A 21,563-nucleotide genomic window follows, 5' to 3' on the forward strand; every position below is an offset into this window, starting at 1 on the left:
GTGTGCAGTGTGGTAGCGCAGGTTCGTGAATTATTTGAGGTCAGACATTAACACCACTGGATGCCGGCTCTGTGGTCTACCGGTTAAGTGCTCTGGCGCGAGACTGGTAGGTCCTGGGTTCGAATCCCGCGAGGCGGGGTTGTGGATGCGCACTGCTGAGGAGTCCCACAATAGGACGAAACGGCCGTCCACTGCTTCCAGTCTTTCCATGGTGGTCTAGCTTCAATTGACTCATGATCTTAACTATAAAGTTGTAAATATATTTGACATAAACATTTAAGCAACTCGCGAGCTATATTTCATATCAATTGTTTCTGTCTATCTCTTACGTTAATTTCATCTCTCAAAGTACTGATGCAAAGTAAAATAGTTTAAACATGTGGATATTTATGCTAAATACTGGGTTTTTATGATCAACTTAATTGATTGCTTGCCATCACTGAATCATCTGTATTTAAGGTTCCATATATAATTATTTTAATATTTTTTTTTAATAGATTACATTTATCGCAGATTACTCTTTGTTAGGGTACTTTTGAAAACCAGGGAACACTAAACAATTGTTTCTTTCCAGTATGAGATTCCCTACCATTACACTACCCATTAGCCCATCCGGGATTAAAATTAGAGCCTTCAGACCTCTCAGAGAACACTTACCAATTAGAACTGCTGTGTTGGGATTCACTGGTACAATCTAAACTTCGTTCAGTTTGCAACAGTGTAACAATCATCTAACACCATTGGGGAAAACTGTTTCACTCCCGAAATGTTTTCTTAAATTAATGCTTTTATAGTTTATCTGAGTGTGTCAAAATCACTTTTTTTCTAGGTTATTGTCGAATTAACCAATGCGTTAAATGAACGTAAAGAGGATTTAACAAATTCGATTAATTTCGGTGAACGTTTACGTCGTGCATTACGTTTATATGCTAACGGTGATTGGTTTCACACTATATCAGGTCACTTAGATCCAGAAACCAGTCGATTGTTTAGTCAATTAAAACGACGTGCACGTTTAGCTGAAGCCGGTTTATATGATTTAGAAAATCAGATTGAAAGTTTATCTACAGAATTAAATACAACGGTTCAGTCGAAAAACATAGTAACAGCAACAACCATAATGTCATCACCTAATCAACAGAGGAAAGAAAAGTTGTTGACGAGAAATAGGTAAGTGGGTTTTTTGAATATTGTACTATCACCTTAAATCAATTGTCATAGACTAAATAGAAATCAGGGAACAGTTGTAATAACTGTTCCATCCTTATAGTTTGTTATAATCCATACGGGCACATCAACGGTCACAAGCGGAATCGAACCCGGAACATTAAGATCTCACTCTTGTCGAGTATGATACCATTGAGCCTCTGGCTTGCAATCCAGTGATTTATATTTTAAACTTTAAACTGTAGTCGATGTTGTTACAATCTACAACGTCTAATTCAGATATACATATATCTTATACTTGTAGTCAACCGACTATTCTAATTAGTAGGCTAGAAAACAAATATGAAGCTTTAATTGGCAAAACCTCTTAGCTAAGCCTACAAAATCACTAACACATATTCATTTATCCTTCTAACCCGGACAGAGACATGCATTTTAGGACCTTCACTAGGAGTATAATTGGCTTCCTCCAATAGCGTGCCTCGTCCACAGTTTCTCACCTGACATTCGATTTTGAGAGATCATTGTGAGCAGAGGCACGTAATATGTCTGAACTCACTCAGCTCACTTTTAGTTTATCAAAATCGAACCTAATTGTCTACACAGCCTGTCACAAAGCGTCTCATCCAAAGTCAGGTAATCACCTCAAACCAAATCCTGTCACCCTGCTTCATTTCTGGGGACTGGAAAGGGCTGTCACTGTCACTCGTAAAAATAATACTGTCTAATGCTGAGTACACAAATTCGTACATGGTTAATCCAGTTGCGTTGTTACCAACTAGTTTTGCTCATCACAAATTCCTCAAAGATGTTCAAAGTGAAATACTTTCCATGTTCTTTATAACTTCCTTTTGTTTTCCTGGATTCAGGTTTTTTCTTGAAATTATTCAATGAGTCTGTTTTGTCCTAATAGGAACCTCCCCAGCAGTGCATAACTCACTATTAACTTAAAAATGTTCTTAAAGTTCTGGTGAAAGTCCTGATTAATGGTGTTTCACTTGTCAGGAGTCAAACAATTGTCATCGGTCGTATTTTTCGATCATCGCACTATGTCACAAACTGATTAAAATTCTACTGGTGGCCAACGACTCAAGTTCTAATGATTAATTGTTCGCTACGATACCTGAATGTCCTGAGTTCATTGCCTGGTGGCAGTCTTTAGTGCTCACTGTTAAGGAGTCTTATGCTAGAACTGAACGATTGTTTGGTGTTCCCTTGCTTTCGATGGTTCTCTAAAGGAAATTCGTCTTAGATAAATACAACATGCAAATATGTATAATATTGTTTTAATAATAGTTATCGTATTCTACTTTCAACTTCTTTTCTAGTGTTAATGATGATTCGAACATCATGCGTACTATTGATACAAATGCTAATCTTATTCGAGCGGAGCGTGGTCGAATTGATTTTATTGTGGAAAATTTAAAACGCTTAGGTTTGAGCCCTATGAAATGTGATAGTAGATGCGAAAAAAGAAAAGAAAAACAAAAACCTATGCGTAAAAGTCTAAATTCTTCAAATATTTCATTTTTAAAGGATAGCGGTCCCGGTCCCAGTGGTGATAATGATGTTGATGATAATGATTTAATGAATCCATATCGAAGTATGCTAATTGAACGAGATCAAGCTTTATTACGTCTATTTTCTAATTATAAATTACCTGTTATTTATCCATCAAAACTTTGTCCATCCATTTCACTCGAAGGTGAAACTGTCAAAGACCAAAGTCAATCATTTTCCGATGTGCAGTCAGCAACATTAAATCATTCACAAATAAAAACTACCTCATGTAAGTATTACTCAGTATATATATATATATATATATATATATATATATATATATATTTGCCCTGAATTGTTGCTCACTGAATATATATTCCAGAAACATGCCTGAATTGGTGCTCACTGAATATATATTCCAGAACATTGATACTCTGTATGCCTTGATAAATCGTGCAATAGTTGTCGTTTACTTTGACATTGATGCTTATCAGATTGTAAGTAGACGTATAAATCTGTCTTATCGAAACCTTTGTGTCTGTTCTGTCCTGAGATAGATTGCCGTAATTTCGAATCCCAAACAATTGGCAGATTCTCCTAATATAAGAACATGAACTACATAGATTGAACTTCTAGTACAAAACTTCAACGGTAATCCTTCATGTGATTGGATAGAAAGATGTGAGAAGCTTAAAAAAATCCTGATTTTTCAATAAACTTCAAATTTTAATAGAACACCTGTGTGTTTAGCTGCAACTATGCATGTCCTTTGAACACAACAAATACACCATATCTGTTTTATCTCGGAATCGGCACTTTGATAACTGGAAAATTTGGTTCGTCGGCACTGTTGTAACTAAGTAGTCAACTGTTATGTCTAGGGAGTCGTTTTTATCATGTGGGTATCGACTTCGTTAAGTCCTCAGTTTTACAACTTTTACTTGGGAACCGGGAGCCACTGCAGTCCTCGATCCTGCTGCTTGTACAGGGAAACGAGACCACTACAAAAGACTGATGAAATGAAGGTTCACTTACTACCTAAAAACACTTCTCCAAACGAGTCCGGGAATCACATCCAAATTATTACATCCTCAGACCACAATACAATCATTTATATACCAAATTTCACACACCCTATAGTAGTATCACATGGGGGAGGTGGGAATACAGTTATTATAAAAACACAATTAACCATAAAGGGAATATAATTGTCACTTTGAATGAGAGTCCACACTTGTCATGTCCAAAAAAGCTTATACAGAATTGATACAAAAAATATTGACCGTAAAACTTCACTAAACAAAGTTCGTACCTATCACCGTGGTCGAAGTCAGGAACAAAGAACAATGGTATAATATAGACTGGGAAACAGTTTGCTTGTTAAGACTGTTTATTAAAAATTATTGTAAAAAATACTAGATAATTTTGCGGTATTCCTAACAAAATAGTGAGCTTTGAATGGATCATATTTAAGAAGAATAAATTGTGACACGTATTTTTGGTCCGTTCTTGATACTTTAATTAATTAGATATTTTTATTGATTGTTATTCATTTATCAAGTACAGTTTTATGTACTCAGCTTTTAGTTAAATAGCTTGTTTGTGTGGTAACGATACTATCCAGTCGACTAAACAGGTTTTAAATATTTAATATGCTGTTTGTAAGCTAACTTGTGTAACTCTAAGATACCACTATATTATACAATGTCTTCACTGATAAGTGATGTTAATGTTCAACTTTCCATCAATCAGATGATTGTTTTTCTTTAAGAAAATGTGGACGTAATTCTGGATCTATTTTACTGTGAATGAATAATGATGTTTAGTCCGTTTATCTATTGTCACTTTGTTTTTATGCCATTGTACATTTTGAATCTGGGAGTTGTGATTAAGATTGTCCCCGTGTATTGAAATTAGGAATCATAGTATCGTCATGTTCTTAGACGATGTTCGTCACTTCACTGAATAATTAAAGAAAGGACTATTCAACATAGTAATCCACTTTTCTGATTCCCTTTAGTAGAGGAAGTAAAGTAGTTAAACTGATTAAGTTGATGCCGTGGATGATTATTAACTCATTGCCGAGTACAGATAGGGAGCGAGACACAGTTTAAATGTTGGGGCTAGTAATAATAAGCAGTTTTTCAAACCGAAGTGGGTGAAGGAGGGTTCGAACTCAGTAGCTCAAAGTCGAATACCTAGATATAACCACTAAGCCATCATGCTCTGCTTGGATAGAGGAAAATGAGATGCTTTTCTTCAAACAATAAGTTATTCATGTTTAGAGTGTATTAAGAAACATACGAGTGGATCCTACATTGACGGATTTTTTACAGGCTTTATATGGCAATAACCGTTTTGTATTCAACCTAAACGTATTTTGAGCAGTTTTATGGTTTAAACAAGAAATATTATTATTCATTATCAACCATATATAGAAGAATCTTATTTTGCGTATCAATACTTACATTGTGCTATAATTCTTAATCAATCACCTCCTATATAGTTTGAATATTGCACACGTGGACCAGTAGGTCAGTGGTTAAGCCAGGCGTTCGATTTTGAGCTTCTAGGTCTCAATACCAAACCCCACTTCACTTTAGATTTAGCCAGCCAGCCCTCACGTTTGGAGCATGGCTCATACTCAAATATCTTGTGAATGAATTAGTGAAAATAAATTCAAACATGTATATCAATGATCGCAGGTTATCTTTTGTATTTAAAATATTTTTCTCTATTTATCCAAATTTTCTGCTATTTCTGTCTTACATCTAGTACGACAAAATGTCATGCTTAAAAACTTGATCATGAAAGTGGCTTGTATACTTTAAAAAAAGTACTTCGTCGCTATATCAGTTGGTCACATACAATGTAGAACCTGACACATGTATGCATAGGTTCAAGCTGCGACACCATTGGAACACAGAGAGATGAAATTATCAAGACAAATACCAGTTGAGTAGAAGTATTTACAGTATCAGTGGTATAAGGAAAGATTAAGCATAATTCTAGAAGATATAATCAATCCGTACAATAAAAGATTTAAGTATTTTATGGAATGTGAATGCATCTGCGCGATCGATTCTGAGTCATGTCATTCAACGTCTCCAACCATTGTTTACTATAATCACGTGGACCCTGAACAGATATTCTTCACCTGTCAACACAAATCAGACCAACAGTTAGTGATTTCATAAACTGATTCCATGTTGTAGTTTAGCCGCCTAAAGCTTACTTCCAACCTGTCCCTACATCAGCAAACATCTCACTCTGTGGTAAGCGGTTTTCCGGTTTACCTAAACTTTACGACAGTTTGGTGTTCTTAGTAATAAGTTTTAAAAATTAAATAAAAAGAAATGAAATTTATTGATTGATTACCACAACATTTCAAAGTTATTCCTTTCCTATCTCTCTCTTTATAGCTCCTGGAAATATGAAGAATTCCAAATTAGAACAGTTGCTTGTTGTTTCAGGAGAAAGTGAGTTCTTTTTTTAAAATGAAATATATTATTTTAAACTGTAAGTAACAATGTCTATTTTGCTCGATGTAGACTTCCTTGGAGAGACCGTTTGTTTCAGTCTTGTGTTGTTGCTGTTGTGATGTTAGTCGTCCAGTTGTTGTGTCCGGTATTTTTGTATACATACCTCATCATTAAATTTCTTGCTCCCTCAATCTTACACTTTTATCAAACTCAGTTGTGTGTAGAGTCTTTCGTGGAACCAGAACACCACTTCCCTTTGGAATATAGTGTAATATGTATTGTTTACTCTTTGGGACATATCAAATTGTTAGTCTTCTCTCCTTCAATCCGAAAGATGTATGACTTTCGTCCATTTATTCTGTTTTTAAGTAATCAAAGCCACTTTTCATGATTTTCAAATTAAGAACCACCATTTAAAGTCTGGAAACATTGAACAGCTGTTTCGTTGTGGTATTAAGTTCCCCTACAGTGGGCATATACGACATCACCACAGAGAGTCGAACCTAGGACTCTCAAGTCTCGTGCAGGGACGCTTAACCAATCGACCACTGAGATGATACTCAACGGTGTTAGTGTTCAACTCCATTCAGTTCACGATATTTCTCGACTCTCTTCCGATGCCTTGGTTTATAACTATTCCATACCTTGTTTTCAATGGTCGCGGTTTAAAAACTACCAAGGTTAATTTGCTAAATTTACGTGTGTTATTAATATTTGTATGATGTATATAACGATAAGTTTTATTTTTTATTACAGTTGCCTCTAACACAGAAGTCTCTGTTATTCCCAAAACCCCTTCTAAGCCATCGACTGAGAAAAGTGTGAAAGTTGTCAATAAAACTGAAGCTGTTCCATCATCAGTATCTACACCTCTTTCCCCTAATACTCCTACTTCTGTCATTACTAGTAAACCATCAAATATAGCTTTTAATTTGACAAGAAATCAAATCGCAAACAGTCCAACTGTATCACCATTAGTAAATTCTGCACCAGTTTCAAATGTCAAAGAAAGTGATCCAAAAACTACTACGTTCCAGCAATCTTTCTCACTGGGGATAAAACCAATTCAACAGCCCTTATTCACTCAACCAAATGTCACGTCAGGTAATGTGAATCTACAATTATTAATATTTTCATTGATTGAAATGTATTTTTTTGGATTGATACCTGTTAAAGTACTGTTCAAAACCAGGAGTCACTGGATATCTATTTTGTCCTAGTAGCATATCCATGATCCTAGCGGGGATCAAAACCACTGGACAGTGGTTTTAATGTCTAGACATTTTCTGAGATACCTGAATTTCTTGTGTCCGATCCTTAGTAAGATTGTGTGTGGTCACTGATGAGAAGTCTGGTATTAGAAATAAATAGCTATCCATTACTACATATTGTTCACCGATAACCTGACCGAGATCATTATGTGATGCGTCCAATCTACAAATAATCTAGTCATTATCTTACTTGTTTTGGTTGTCCTTATTGTAATGTTTATTTTGTTTCTGTCTATTTTCTGCATTATGTAATAATTAGAGTAAAATAATACATTACATTTATTTGTTTTTTTTTCCAAATTTCATAAACAAGCTTTCACTGTATCTTCAACTGCCAATAATAGTAGTAATCTATTCGTAAACTCTACTTTATTCAAACCGCAATCACCGTCATCATCAACACTGCCGATCGCCAATACATTTAGTGGTGGTACTTCTGTAGCTCAATCGTCTGCGCCATTTGTCGTAAACAATTTTAAAGTTTCTAGTCCAGGTTTTCAAAAAAGTGAATCTACTATCACTACTAATAATTCTACTATAACACCTGTCACAACAATCAATGAAACAGGTTTAATCAATTCTAACCCAGTTATATCTACTTCCAATCCATTGTTCAGTCCTTCAGGTATTATTTACTTTTTAGTAAAGATTGAAAACATATTTCTACTATTCTACTGTAATTGTATATGTATTACTTGAGAGGTGAAAATTATTTATTAGCAAAAAATGTGATAGGAATTTGATTTGTTCTCAGCTATTCATATATAATAGGAAGCGATGAGATGTAGAACTCAAAAATACCATAAACAGTGTTATAATCATCAGGAAACTTTAGGTTTGATTTTGTATTTGGGTCATCATATAATACGCACTTATTAAAAGATCCAAATTACAGTGGAGAGCAGCGTTTAACTAACACATTCTTATTGATGACAATTTTTCAAGAAAGGTAACTTCAAAATGGAGTAACTTCTCGTCACAAATTAAACAACTAAAGAATAGTAACTAATTCCCTCTCACCAATGTGAATATTTACAAGAAGAGCATAATAATTCATGAGTATTTGCAGACATATTTAATACAAGTTTATTTCTGTTTGGTGTTTGTCAGCTGGGTGTACCTGTATCTCAGGGTTATTGTTTACACTGAAATGCAAACCCAGTACCTTTCACTAACAACGCCAACGCGCTATCCACTGAGCTATTTAATCCCTAATACTAGTGTTTCGGCTTAAGACATTGACTAATATCATGTGCCGAAGTCATTAATCAGAATCCCGATTTTAATTTTTCTTTCTATGCCGCGTCTGCTACTTCTCCTATAGCCTAGTGTCTTAGACTTCACCGATAAATCATTCAATCTACATCGTTAACTTTAAGCTGATGCAAGTTACATTCCTGTTGGTCCGCTAGAGTCAAACCTTTCCTTATCCTATCCCTTGACTGTAAAGAGAAATGATCAGCTAACTTTTTTTCCTCATGTTTCAAGTACTCGTAGGTTTATATATAACATATACCTGGACTATATCACAGCATAAATTGAAAAAAACTTAATTGTATACAAATAAGCCAAAATTAGCTGTGAATGGGGCTAATTGTATCTTCAACCTTATTCAATAATCACATAATTCATGAGTATTTCATGCATTTGCTTTACTTGTATTCACTTTTGTATATCATGTATATTCATGATAAAAAACAAAAGAACACATTATTTTTCCCTAGTAATTTATAGTCACACTTTTGACATCATAAGGTATATTATGAAGATAAATCTTATTACAAAAATAGCTCTAAGCAATAATAATTCGATATTGTATACTGCTTATTATTACAATGTGATCAAAGTATAAATTTGATTAGTTTAAGTAAATAATGTCTTAAGTTCTTAATATGTTGTTCATATATTTCGTGGGATTTAATGTATATTTAAGATATCATATTGTAGTGGGCCTCCAAATGCCCTGGTACGGCCGAGAGTGGGCAGGGCCCCTCCCTCCCTCTCGAAATGCTCGTACACGGCCAGGCGTATATAGCCTCTGCCGGGAAAGTCCTACTCACTGCCTTCTCGTGGCGGAGGTGTTTACGAAATTGAGAGGACGAAAAGCGAATGTCCGGCGCTTTAACCGGGTTGGTGGACACGGTGCGTCCACCTAGGGGAGTTGGAAAACTCTGATTCGGAATCAATGGTGCACGTGGGCTCGAGTATCCTAAGGAAACAAATGGCATATGAATAAGTTGTTGATCACCGGCTACCACGGGACTGCATCTCCTCACGATGCTCCACTGCCTTGTGGATCAGACCTTAAGGTCGAAGGATCCGGGTGTGGCCCCCTAAGAAAACCATGCGCTTCAGTTTAGGCACCTGGGCAGTATCACAGCCCTCAAACAAATCAAGTGAGATTTGTGTGGCGCATATTTATCTGGTGCCCCTTTGTATCAATATTTATGTGTTCAAATAAAAAATAATAATAAATAAAATAAGTGGTCAATATTCGTGGTTTTCTGTAGTCTTCCTTTAGATCTTTCAAGTCTAACTGTTATTTTCTACTTTTTCTCTCTCTTTCTCTCTTTGTTCTTTTAAATTATATTCCTTATTTTGGGTCTCCTATAACTATTGATATTAATACTTATTATTTCGAGATATGACTACATGGAGCATAGCAGTATTGCATCAATATACGACTGTTTATGCGCTTGGTACTGAATTGTTGTTGATAACTTAATAACGTACCTAACCCTACAGTTTAGAGAAAAGTGAAAAAAGTCGAGAGCAACATATACATTGCTACCAATTTTGAATAATCCCCTTCAACGTATTCATTCATGAGTATTTTGTAGCCAGTCAATCAGTCATAAACAACGTACCAACTTAACAAAAATGTAAATCGGTCCAAATTGCTATATCACACTAACACCTATCTACTTAACTGAAACTAATATTGATTGGATTCATGGACTGACTGTCAGTAAGGGGTTGTGGAGATTATTGAATTTCATTTAAATCATGAACAGATATAGGTTAGACAACCATTGGAAACCTGAAAGCAGTGGACGGCCTTGTTGTCCTAGTATGGGACTCCTCTGCAATGCTCACCCATGACCCCGTGCGCAGGAATAAGATTCAGGAGTTTTGGTCTCATGTGAACACTTAAGTTTTAGACCACTGAGTTGAGATTCAACAGTGGTAATGTCGAACTCGAATCAATCCACGACATTAAGCTACCAACTTTCACTATCTTTTGTAGGTAACTGCCTTATACCGACACAGTTTAGCTCCATTGTTTACGGCTTCCCACTATGGTCCCTTTGATTTCCTCTCGAAGCTAGTCACTAGTGAGGACACAATAATTATCAGTAAGGGGTTGTAGATTGACTCCATATTTTAGTCTGCCTACTCGTGACTTTCTCCTAACCTACTCCTATGTTAGCTAAAATTACTTGTCGAGGTCAGCGGTGGTTGAGTCTATCTAATGCATGTTTCGATCATCCTAGTCAATGAAGATTCATGACATTATCAACGGATTTGTTATCTTTACTTAGTACCCTGATTCTTACTCACTTTATATTAACAGGTGATAATATAATAATCCAACTCACTTATCTATTAAGTTTTACTTACCCTTAATGTTTCACATTATGCGAATGCTTCATTGAGTACACAGGATCAAATATTTACACATTGGTTTAACCTCGAAGACTAATTAGCGTAAATCATAATCTTTAAACTTACTGCTAAGTACCATATCTGTGATGTCTTTGTTTTTTTAAAGAAAGGATATTTATATGAACATGATAATGTTACTAGTCAAGCTCTACTTAAGTTTTTTTTGCAAATTACTTTTATGTATCTAGTGATTCCTTTCTATTTTTGCAGTTATTCCTAAACCTATTGTCACCAATCCATCGAACGATTTCAATAATGCTTCATTGTGTAAAAAAACAGATGAAATTAAAAAAGAAAATCTTGTTCCAAGCATATCTTCAGTTAATTTACCTCAAACTGCTACTGTTTCTTCTAAATCATCTGGACTATTCTCATTTTTGCCAACTCCAGTATGTAGTAGTTCAGGTATAATGTTTGGGTCTGGACAAAGTCAAAATATCAGTACTGCCACTACCAATACTACGACAAGTTCTTCATTAAGTTCTCTTTTCACTGGTATACCATTAAACACCACAAGTACAATAATTACAAATTCAGATACTACAACAATGTCAAATGTTACATTCAATAGTAAACCATTATTCGGTGCTCCAAATATGGTTTCAGGTAGGTAAATTTTATGCTTTCTTCATATATATTCTTTTGAAATAACTGTCAAAATGTAAATTTAAGGGGCATTTTGTTTACACATTAGTTATTCAAAGTTGTCCTTTACCTCTATTTTAGCCACTACCGTTGCTTCATCAACTTGCAGCACTGGTGCTAATATCTTTTTGTTTGGCAATCCAAATCAGTTGTCTTCTACGAATAATACAGGATCTGTAACCACTGTTTCGCCTGCAAACCCTGTTATTGGTTTCACTGGAACTCCTATTTCGAAAAGTGAGGCTTTCAATAAAACACCGACCACATCCGTCTCTCCACTTTTCAGTGGTACTGCTTTAAGTACACCTGTTTCTGTACCTTCTTGTGTAATCGCCTCTAATACACATATGTCTACACCTTTTGGTGGATCTGCTCCAATCACAACTATTCCAGCATCTCCAATGTTTGGTACTACAGGTAGATTAAAATACAAAGATTAGTTAATTTTAATTTTAATTAAAGTAGAACTTATTTGTGCCTAAAACTATTCATTTTCTTACAAGTTTTCGGTAAAGGTACTTCCTCGAGCGGTGGTTTATTCACTGGTACAAATGTTTCTTCGTTTCAAACTACAACTTCTTCCTCCATTCTACAATCACCTGGAATAGCTGGTCTTTTTAGTGTTTCTAATTCAGTAACTACACCATCCAGTCTTACCAGTACAGCAACTACTATTGCTACTACTACTTCAGTGACTTCTAGTTTTTCTAGTCCATTTGGCTCTTCTGTTTTTGGTGGTAATTCTGTTTTACCTGGACAGTCTTTATTTCAAAATACAACAACAACTAATACTATTGCAACAGTGTCGTCATCGGCAGGCTTGTTTGGTACATTGGCCATCAGTGGTAACAAACTGTTCGGCTCACAGCCGGCTACACAAACAAGTGGCTTTTTATTTGGTTCTCCGTTTAATGCTCCAGTATCCAGCGGTGGTTCCAATCTATTTCAGGTCAATACTTCAAATCCTACTGCTACTGTTTCGTCATCTACATTATTTGGTGCTAGTCTGTTTAATACACCATCTGTAAATTCACCGGGAAATAATAACACTACTACTGTATCTTCAGTGCCAGGTTTGTTTCATAGTATATAAATTTTAGTATTCAACTCTAAATGTTTTTGCTTCAATTTTTATTTCTGATTCATATGTGGTTTCTTGACCTAGTGGTACTGAATTTTTGTCGAATTCTGTCTTTTTGGTCAAAATGGAAGCCTGTTATGAATTTACTTACTGACGTTCCTTAAGAAGTATAATATTTTATTGTACTGCAGTCAACAATCCTGTGATGCTTATCTAACTCACTGTTTCGTTTTTTTAATACTACTTATTTAAGTTCTTTTCATTTGCGTTAAAGTAGTTATACAGTTGTATATTTTTGTTATGAATTCAGCTTCAACCACTAATTTATTGAATCCATTCATCATGAATTCGCTTAAGCCATTATTACGAATGACATTCACTTAACCTGTTTTAGTCACTAAAAATGCTGAGGCTGATACTGGCGCATGTAACTTATTTCTACTCTCAGTCTGTTCAATTAGAACACGAGAACATACAACAGATTCGCTCTGTATATTTTATGACGTCATTTACAAGACCATAAAGTACAATAAATGAGAAATCAAAATCTATTGCATAACTAATTCATTTTTAGTGCAAAACTGATTTTGAGTTAATGGAGAAGATTTGTACCTCAGATAGATAACTTTGGTGGAGTTTCGTTCTTTTAGTTATATGATTTAATCGTGAAGCTTTTGTTATCCTTCTGGACGATTGCGTCAACATAAGCTAATATTGAACCTAGGTCAGAGAACGAAACTACCAGAAACAAAACTGAATAACAGGTACATAATCATTCAACTGTATCTTGTAAATGGTAAAACGTATATTAACAGTTAATGAGTTGAACGATGACCTACCAAGTTCCACAATATAAAAATACCGAAAACAAATACCTCACTAAGTACACCATAAAAGCATGTAAAATAACCCACATTTTTTCATTTATTCTCCAAAAACAATATTAAGTTACCTATATTTTTATTCACTTTTTTTAAAAAAACAGCACAAACTACAAGTTCTAGTCTGTTTAGTTTCGTTCCGGGCACATCTTCATTATTTAGTAGTGCATCAATAACTTCTAGCCAGGTGAATTCAATGGGTCCTGGTACCGGTCTTTTTGCAGCAGCGGTGACCGTCAATTCTCAACAGATTACATCAAATACAACCGGTGGAGGTGCTGGCCTCTTCGGTAAGTTTGTTTTTTCGTCCTCATTATATCGTATTCATTAAATTAAGATGTAGTGGCATCACACTCCATGAAGAGTCATTGACAGTTAAAAGACTACTCCGTGTTGGTAGATGGAGGCTACCTGGTTCGGGTCCACACGATTGTCATAATTAATAGTTGAATAGTCGGATCGTTATTTGATATAGTGGGTCAATAAAAAGTAGCTAAATGAGAAGGCCATTTGGTGCCAATCAAAAGTGCATATCATCGACCGAAAAATGGATTGGTTTTCCAAGATGTAGAAATAAAAATTACCAGTTTCTACTTATAATTGGCTGACTGACTTTAATACATCAAAAAATATCAATTGTTTTGTTAACGTGAGTGAATTTTTTGAGTATGTTCGATCTTCTGGGAAAATTGTAATAACCGGCTAATTGATTCGATAGCGTTCTAGGATAAGTAAAATGATCAAACGGGTTGTCTTGCTCTCGGCATACACTAATCCCGCCTTCATATTGAAAAAGTCAATTTCGGAATTTGGAAACATCGATTACCTGGCTGAAGAAACATAACATGTTGAAGTTGTCATTTACATACAGTATTATCAACCATTGTGATATGTCTGGTACTTCAACGCTTCGTAGTCACTTTCTAATAACTTCCTCGGTCTTCTTGCCGTTTTCTTACAATTGAATGCTGTACAGAAGTCAAATAACAAAAAGTTTGAAATTGAAAGAAAGAAAAGTTTATCATTGTTAGTTGAAGTGATTTCTCCCTATCTTCGGTCATGTCAGAGCAGTAAAAGGCATCGTTAGTAGAATAAAGAAATTGAATCAAAAGAGAATAGCAAATTATTGACCTTTGAATCTGTATAAACTTTATGTAATTAACTAAGATAGGTTACCATTATTTCTTTGCTTACCTTAAATGCTATTTTTTTGTCTTACCATTTTTACTATAAATGTACCTTTTGTTCAAAAATGCTAATCAGTCTTGATATTTTCACTCGATAAAGCATAAATGTTCTCGTAATGTTTTCACTGAAAACACTAGTAATTAATGTTGAACCGTACATTAGGCGGCCTGTTTAAGCATCTGGGCTACCTGTTCCTGTCATCTAGATACTTCAACAAGTTATCTAATTTTGTTTGTTTTAATACATCATTATGCCTATTAATCGCACAACCTATTCAGGTGCGTTTCTGAAAAGTGTAAGACCTTTCGCTGTAAAGGTTACAGAAGGCCTAATCAGAGATATCATGGTTGCTGGCAATATGCAGCGAGAAAAATGTATATTATTCAGATATCGATTGACTGGACTGCTAACTTCTAACTGGCGATCACTCAATATTTATCGTCAGGAAGGACGAAGAAGTAAGAAACGGAAACTTGTTGAAGTACTTTGTGCTGAGAATTCTATATTGTACCAAAAATATAATATTGAATAAAGCTAATAATAATAATACATGAAATAATCACGTTTTAGATATAACTTGATGCTAATCTTTCTATGCAAAGAATTTTTCCTTTAGGTATGACTTTTTAAAAGCATCTTTTCTTAGTTTTTTTTCACATCATCATTGGATTCATATGTGTTCATATGTATTCGTTACAAAGGTTCACCTGTGGGATCCAATACAAAATCTACAAACAGGTAAGTAACTGATGAATGTTGTTACTTTCATTTAATAATGTGTATGTTAAATTGTGATTTGAATATTATAGCTTTCAACTGGAGAACACTATTGAAGATCTAGGATGATTAAAGAACCCTCTTTATTTACTTTGAAGAAGTAGCTTTAATTAAGTCATGAAACCTCAAAAATTCGAATTTCTACTTATTGGGATATCAAAAATATATCATTATTTTATTACTAATCATGTTATCCTAGTTTTGTAAACTCACATTCTATAATTAATTTCTACTTGTCGTGACAGTATTAAGCGGTTTTATTAGTGTAACAACTCAAAACTGTCTCCTGTGTCTTATCTTGTTCGTGTTGCGTTGCTGCATTCGTTCTATGGTGTAAGTGATGTTTAACGTAGACAGGTGACAAATACCTAATGACGTTAGCTCCACTTCTAATTAAATTCTTATCAAAATGGCAAAATAAGTGATTAGAAGAAAAAAAATTTCTTTTTCCTTGCAGACTACTGTGCTTTTATACCCGAAAACTAGATGCATAAATGGACGTAGTTAATTGTTAGATAACAAAATGCGGAAGATTAGGTGCCCACGGTGAAATCCAAGGGTTTAGGATTCATTCCCTGGTGTGATAGCGGATTCGCATTACTGAGGAGTCCCATGCTAAAATGAAACAGCTTTCCTGTACTTCCTAGCTTTCAACGATCATCTAACTAAGAATCAGACTGTGATGTAAGCTATAGAAATATAAGCGGTTTAATGATATGAACGCTGTCGATTACTAACCCCCTCATTCACTCTTAAATATGATTAAACCTTGACTGTCAGCAGAGGATTTCATCTTACTTTCATATCAGTAACGTTGAATCGGTTCTTCACTACCTTTAAACAGTTTTATTGTGTATCATGCAGTCTATAGAATTCTCTTGTTATTTGTTTTATGTCTTCAGTTTATTCTCTGTATCAAGTTTAAGTCTTGGTGGAAATTCAGTACCTCAAAATCCTACACAAAATGCTTTTGGCAAACCGTTTGGTAATACAGCCTTTTCAAATCAAGGTTAGTTTTTCGATTTTTTTTGTGTGCGTGCGGATTGTTCTCATGGTTTTCTGAACAAGATGTTGATCGACTATTTTTTTTCTTCGTTCGGCATAGTTACGATAAATACACTGTCTTGGTAATGTCGTTGTTGTGTATCACACAAAAATTTATTTGATAACAAAATAATCTTGATAAGTTAACCAAAAATAACGCTTGGTGTTCGTCCCTACTGTAGCTACTACCTTGACGTGCAGTTGCGATTGCCCATTGTAATGACCGTTGTTTATCTCGTTTCCTTACCTACGGAGTATCCTATTATAGTATGTTCAACTGGGTATTTGCGTTCCCACTCACACTTCTAAAAGCACATATACCTTGGCTGACTGTTTAGTGTCGGTTTGTAGAGATCGTCTGGTTTATAGTTCACATCTCAAATTGACTCTACCTAGTTAACTAGTGAAAACCAGAAATCACTGAACAGGTGTTTCATCATAATGTGAAACACCTCAACTCAAATACCTGTAGAGTTACTGAAATATACATGCATATAAGCTGGATCGTGCTCAGTAACTTTCATTTTTTGTAAAGTGCTATATTGGTGTTTAGAATAATATTTTGGTCGAAGTCACTTGTAATGAAACTGTTTTAACTCAATTGTCGATAATTCTTGTTCCAAAATGCAATATTTCTCAAAATTTCCATCAGAATAAGTCATAAACAATCTGTTGCTTTTACGATTCTGAAATTTGTGTTAATTGAACTGACGTAAATTATGTCACTTTAATGACTGATTTTCAATATATTGCCTTAATAATCTTCTAAGTTAACTGTTAAGTGATCTGGCTATTAAGAACTAGTGAAAACGTCTATCCTGAATCTTTAGTGTTATTTGCTGTATGAGTCGAGATTTTAAACAATGTATCAAGCTCTATATAGTACGTCCTTAATACATCTTATCATTAGATTTTCCGTAATATCGATGCAAATTAATTATCCCTCTCTTTTGGTCCGCTTTTGTATCTTTACTCTATCATTTAGCTAACTCTACTTTATTTGGTTCTCCTAATTCAAACACCCAGAATAATATTGTTTCTGGAGCAAGTCCATCATTGTCAAATCCTCAATCTGGTCTTTTCAGCAGTTCTATTTTAGGTTCATCTTTGTTTGGCTCTCCTACAGCTGTTACTACAATGAGCGGAGGTGGTGGTGGTTTGTTTAGTAATGTCGGAACAAATGCTAATCAAGGAACAGGTTTATTTGGTTCACAGACACCTACTACTGGTGTTGGTGGTTTTGGAAGTTCACCGACTTTTGGCAGCCCTGCATTTAATAAACCAGTTGGACCAGGTTTATTCGGATTAAATGGTCCTGCAGCATTTAATTCTAGTGGCGGATTATTTGGTTCAACTGGGCCCGTTGTTGGAGGTCCCTTGTTCGGTGGTGATGGTGGTATTTCTAACCCCACACCTGTAGGTGGTGGATTATTTGCCTCGTAAGTTGGCAGTTTTCTTTTTATTATCACTACGTTTCTAAGATTGTTTCTGTTATGAAGCAAGATGTCGGATAATGAGATACTGATACACCGATTTCCGATAAAAAGCCCCCAAATGACTATTGAGTGAGAAGACTAAAAGTAAAGGGAAAAGTTTATTGGGCTAAACCGATTCATATACACAGTTCTCATATATATGTATGTCTACTCTTTTGAAAAGAAAACCATTTCTTGACCAATTATATGTACTTGTCTTTAAGAGATTTTATAATTGGCACAACGTTTTGGTCTTCTCATTCGACGGATTCTGATTAACCCTGTGTATCACTTTTCCCTCCTGAAAAACATTCGCATTCTTAAATTTAGATAAATTCCAAGCACTAATGAGATGTGTTTCAAGATGCATCACTGCTTGATTCGAAACAATGTACAAATTATTGTACAATTATTTTGATAGCCTAGTGATAAAACATCACATCACTTGTTACATGTACTCATAGTTTATATGAAATTACAGACAATTAAAACACTTCTCGTTCTCTTATGAATCTCTTAAAGCCCCATCGATGGTGTATCGAATTACCTTATTCATATATCAGAACGAAGATTGAAGGAATGATAACTAAAGGCTGTGGATAGAGAGGAGCTAACGAATAGTGGACCAGTAAGAACTTAACTGTTGACTTAAGGTTAATAGTACTAATCAGACATGTAATTATCTAAGTCAGAGACATTAAACCATAGAGTGAATAACAGACCAAATTAGAAGTCGGATTCTGATTGTAAGCTAACTCATCATTGGTTAATAATCATTAATTGTTATTATTTTTTCTACTTCTCCGTCCTAAATAATAAATTTTGTCGATCAAGTTTGTAATGTATGATCACGATACAAATAAATTTGATATTGTGTAAAACTATATAAGGTGAGACTATGATTTATGGACGACCTTTGAGCGACGCTGAAGTAATCTTGAGTATGTCCACCTACTTACTAGGGCCAAATGAGGGTTATAAAGAAGTGTGAAGAATAAGGATTATGATGGTTCAGAATTAGATTTACGGTTTTCATTCCGAACTGATATCAGCTAAAATGCCAAAACATTATTTAGACAAATGGGTGGATGATTTTGCGCCAAAATCCGAGACCTGTTATTCTAAATCTGATTAGTCCGTCCATAAAGTATAGTCTTGCCACTCATCGGTGTATGTCTGTATGTATATCTACAACTTTTTAGTACATTCATACATCTCTCATATGTTCAATCTTTATCAAATAACCGATAAAAACAATCATAAGAGGTATCCAAGCTTCAATACATCTGTTTTAGCGTTATTATTTTTACTAATCAGTTATTATTAACTAGTCTATTCATTTTATTTATTTATCAATTCTAAGTATGATATCTTGTTTAATTTACACTTTATTCATTGTAGCTTAGGAAGTAAATCAGATAATTTAAGTTTTGGATCACTTGCTCAAAACTCACCACCTGGTGGAAATATATCTGCTTCACCTTTTGGTATGTTTTCATCTTACTCTAAAGTTATATATTTATATCAAGCATGTCTGGGATGCGATTCTCTCTTTGTATATGTAAAATACTACTTTAGGATTAGTCTGCATTAGTGGCTAAATTAATAATAGGAAGGGAAATAGGTAAATGTACCTACTTTGACAACCAATATTGTCTGTTGTGAAAGTGAGTTAGAAGAAAGCTAAGTGTAGCCAAAAACAAAACGCGTAATCAGTCCATGAAGTCATTGACACTTAGAATGAACTACCTTGTTGAGGTTTGTGTGAATATTGTGGTTGGCGGTTAGAGACTTTGAACGACATGGGACAGAATTGTTCACCGTTATCCAGGCGTATTCACTCCTTATCTTCCCTTAGAACTTGAGCCCCGAAATATCCATATACCTTTCTTTTTCTGTATCTAATATTTTCTATTACTACCGATACCTCTGTTACTTCTACTACTCTAGGACAACTTGAATCGATGCATATATGTGTCAGATTCCACATTGTACATGACTGATTAACTATTTATCAGCTGATATGACTGATTTCATAGTACCACTTATTTGCAATGAACCTAAAGAATATCAAAAGCTATCACCTAGTTTATAACCACAAAGAAATTAAATATACAGTTGTAGGGATATTAGAGAATGTTGAATAACAGTTGTATTGTAGCAAAAATCTCAACAGCACATATTCACTACTCAGTCATGAATCAAATCCAAGACTTTTAGGCCTTTCGCTAAATATTTGATGTTTCAAATCACTAGGTCAACAGGAAACCACGGAACTTAGTTTACGTACTGGTTTTTACATATTCAATAAGATATATTTACTAATTCAAATTAACTGTTACTGTTTCTCATTGGATTCAAATTTTCAAATGACTCATTAGTTAACACACTATTTGACTGTGATAAACGAAATGAGTATCTACTTAGACTAGATTGTCATTATCCTTAAGTGAACCGATTTCATTTCAATCTACACTAAAACCTAAATAAATATGATATTTGATTACTCTTGACTGATCAATGAGTGTTAAAACAAATCATTCATGTAATCCTAGAAGCATGAAATAAAACTTCTGTTCAATCAACAAGGGTCTTTTAGTGAACCTCGAAGTCGATAAAAGTTTTGCTTAAGGTTGAGCACCGAAACTTCTATTTAAATAAATAATTTACCGTAGAACACTAAACTGTAGCAAATGAGCAAATGTCAGGTAGATTTCCAATCACTGATACCTCAGTGGTTAAGACGTTCAACTTTCTAAGCTTAATTCAAAGGTCTGAAACCTATTCTTCACCTGCCTGGATTTAATACCTAGAATAGGTGTTACTAGCTCTCACACTTGATATCAAATTCACAAACATTTGCCTATCATATTAGTCATTTTAACACTTAGATTATAAGTTATAATTTAGTATTGTAGGAGGTTTAAGGAGGACATAATAGTTATCCATTGCTTTCTGCTTTTCAATGGTTGTTAAACTAAGATTAATCCGTGATGTATTAATTATAATTCTTTAGTTTCTATTTGTACAGTATACTGATTACCTTCATACTTTAAAATAAACTAATTCAATATCACATGACCCCTAGACTTGTTTCATTGTTGTTCTTACAAACAAAAAGTATTTTCCATCATCTATTAGATGGTAAATAAAAAGTATTTTTCAAGGTCAGATTGAGGTTACCCTTAGCATGAAAAATAATAAATGCTCAAGTTAGTCAATATTATTCTGTATTTAGGTTTTTATTCTTTTTGAAACTGTCAGTCAACACATAGAGAAGAATATTTTGTGGACACTAATAATATGATTGAAGGTTTTTCATAGGTGTGCAAGATTCTCCTTTCCTTATGACTGTCAGATAGAAAACGTCTAACACTGAGCTCCTG

The 21,563-nt window shown here is 34.5% G+C and overlaps 1 protein-coding gene across 1 annotated transcript in view; it reads left to right on the forward strand.

The window, feature by feature from the left end:
• The window catches only part of Smp_124220 (hypothetical protein), a gene marked incomplete at its 5' end in the record, with an annotated part of 42,593 nt that overhangs the window by 14,737 nt on the left and 6,293 nt on the right, over nt 1-21,563 (forward strand). The window contains 13 exons of the mRNA XM_018793092.1: nt 830-1,170; nt 2,496-2,956; nt 6,090-6,146; nt 6,906-7,253; nt 7,734-8,045; nt 11,297-11,692; nt 11,813-12,148; nt 12,235-12,804; nt 13,798-13,983; nt 15,583-15,619; nt 16,561-16,667; nt 17,688-18,141; nt 19,579-19,664. Of these exons, the coding sequence (XP_018647639.1) occupies nt 830-1,170; nt 2,496-2,956; nt 6,090-6,146; nt 6,906-7,253; nt 7,734-8,045; nt 11,297-11,692; nt 11,813-12,148; nt 12,235-12,804; nt 13,798-13,983; nt 15,583-15,619; nt 16,561-16,667; nt 17,688-18,141; nt 19,579-19,664 (3,691 nt within the window). The remainder of the gene's footprint in view (nt 1-829; nt 1,171-2,495; nt 2,957-6,089; nt 6,147-6,905; nt 7,254-7,733; nt 8,046-11,296; nt 11,693-11,812; nt 12,149-12,234; nt 12,805-13,797; nt 13,984-15,582; nt 15,620-16,560; nt 16,668-17,687; nt 18,142-19,578; nt 19,665-21,563) is intronic.

Source organism: Schistosoma mansoni, chromosome 1, assembly GCF_000237925.1.
Source record: "Schistosoma mansoni strain Puerto Rico chromosome 1, complete genome".
Classification (NCBI taxonomy): Eukaryota; Metazoa; Platyhelminthes; class Trematoda; order Strigeidida; family Schistosomatidae; genus Schistosoma; species Schistosoma mansoni.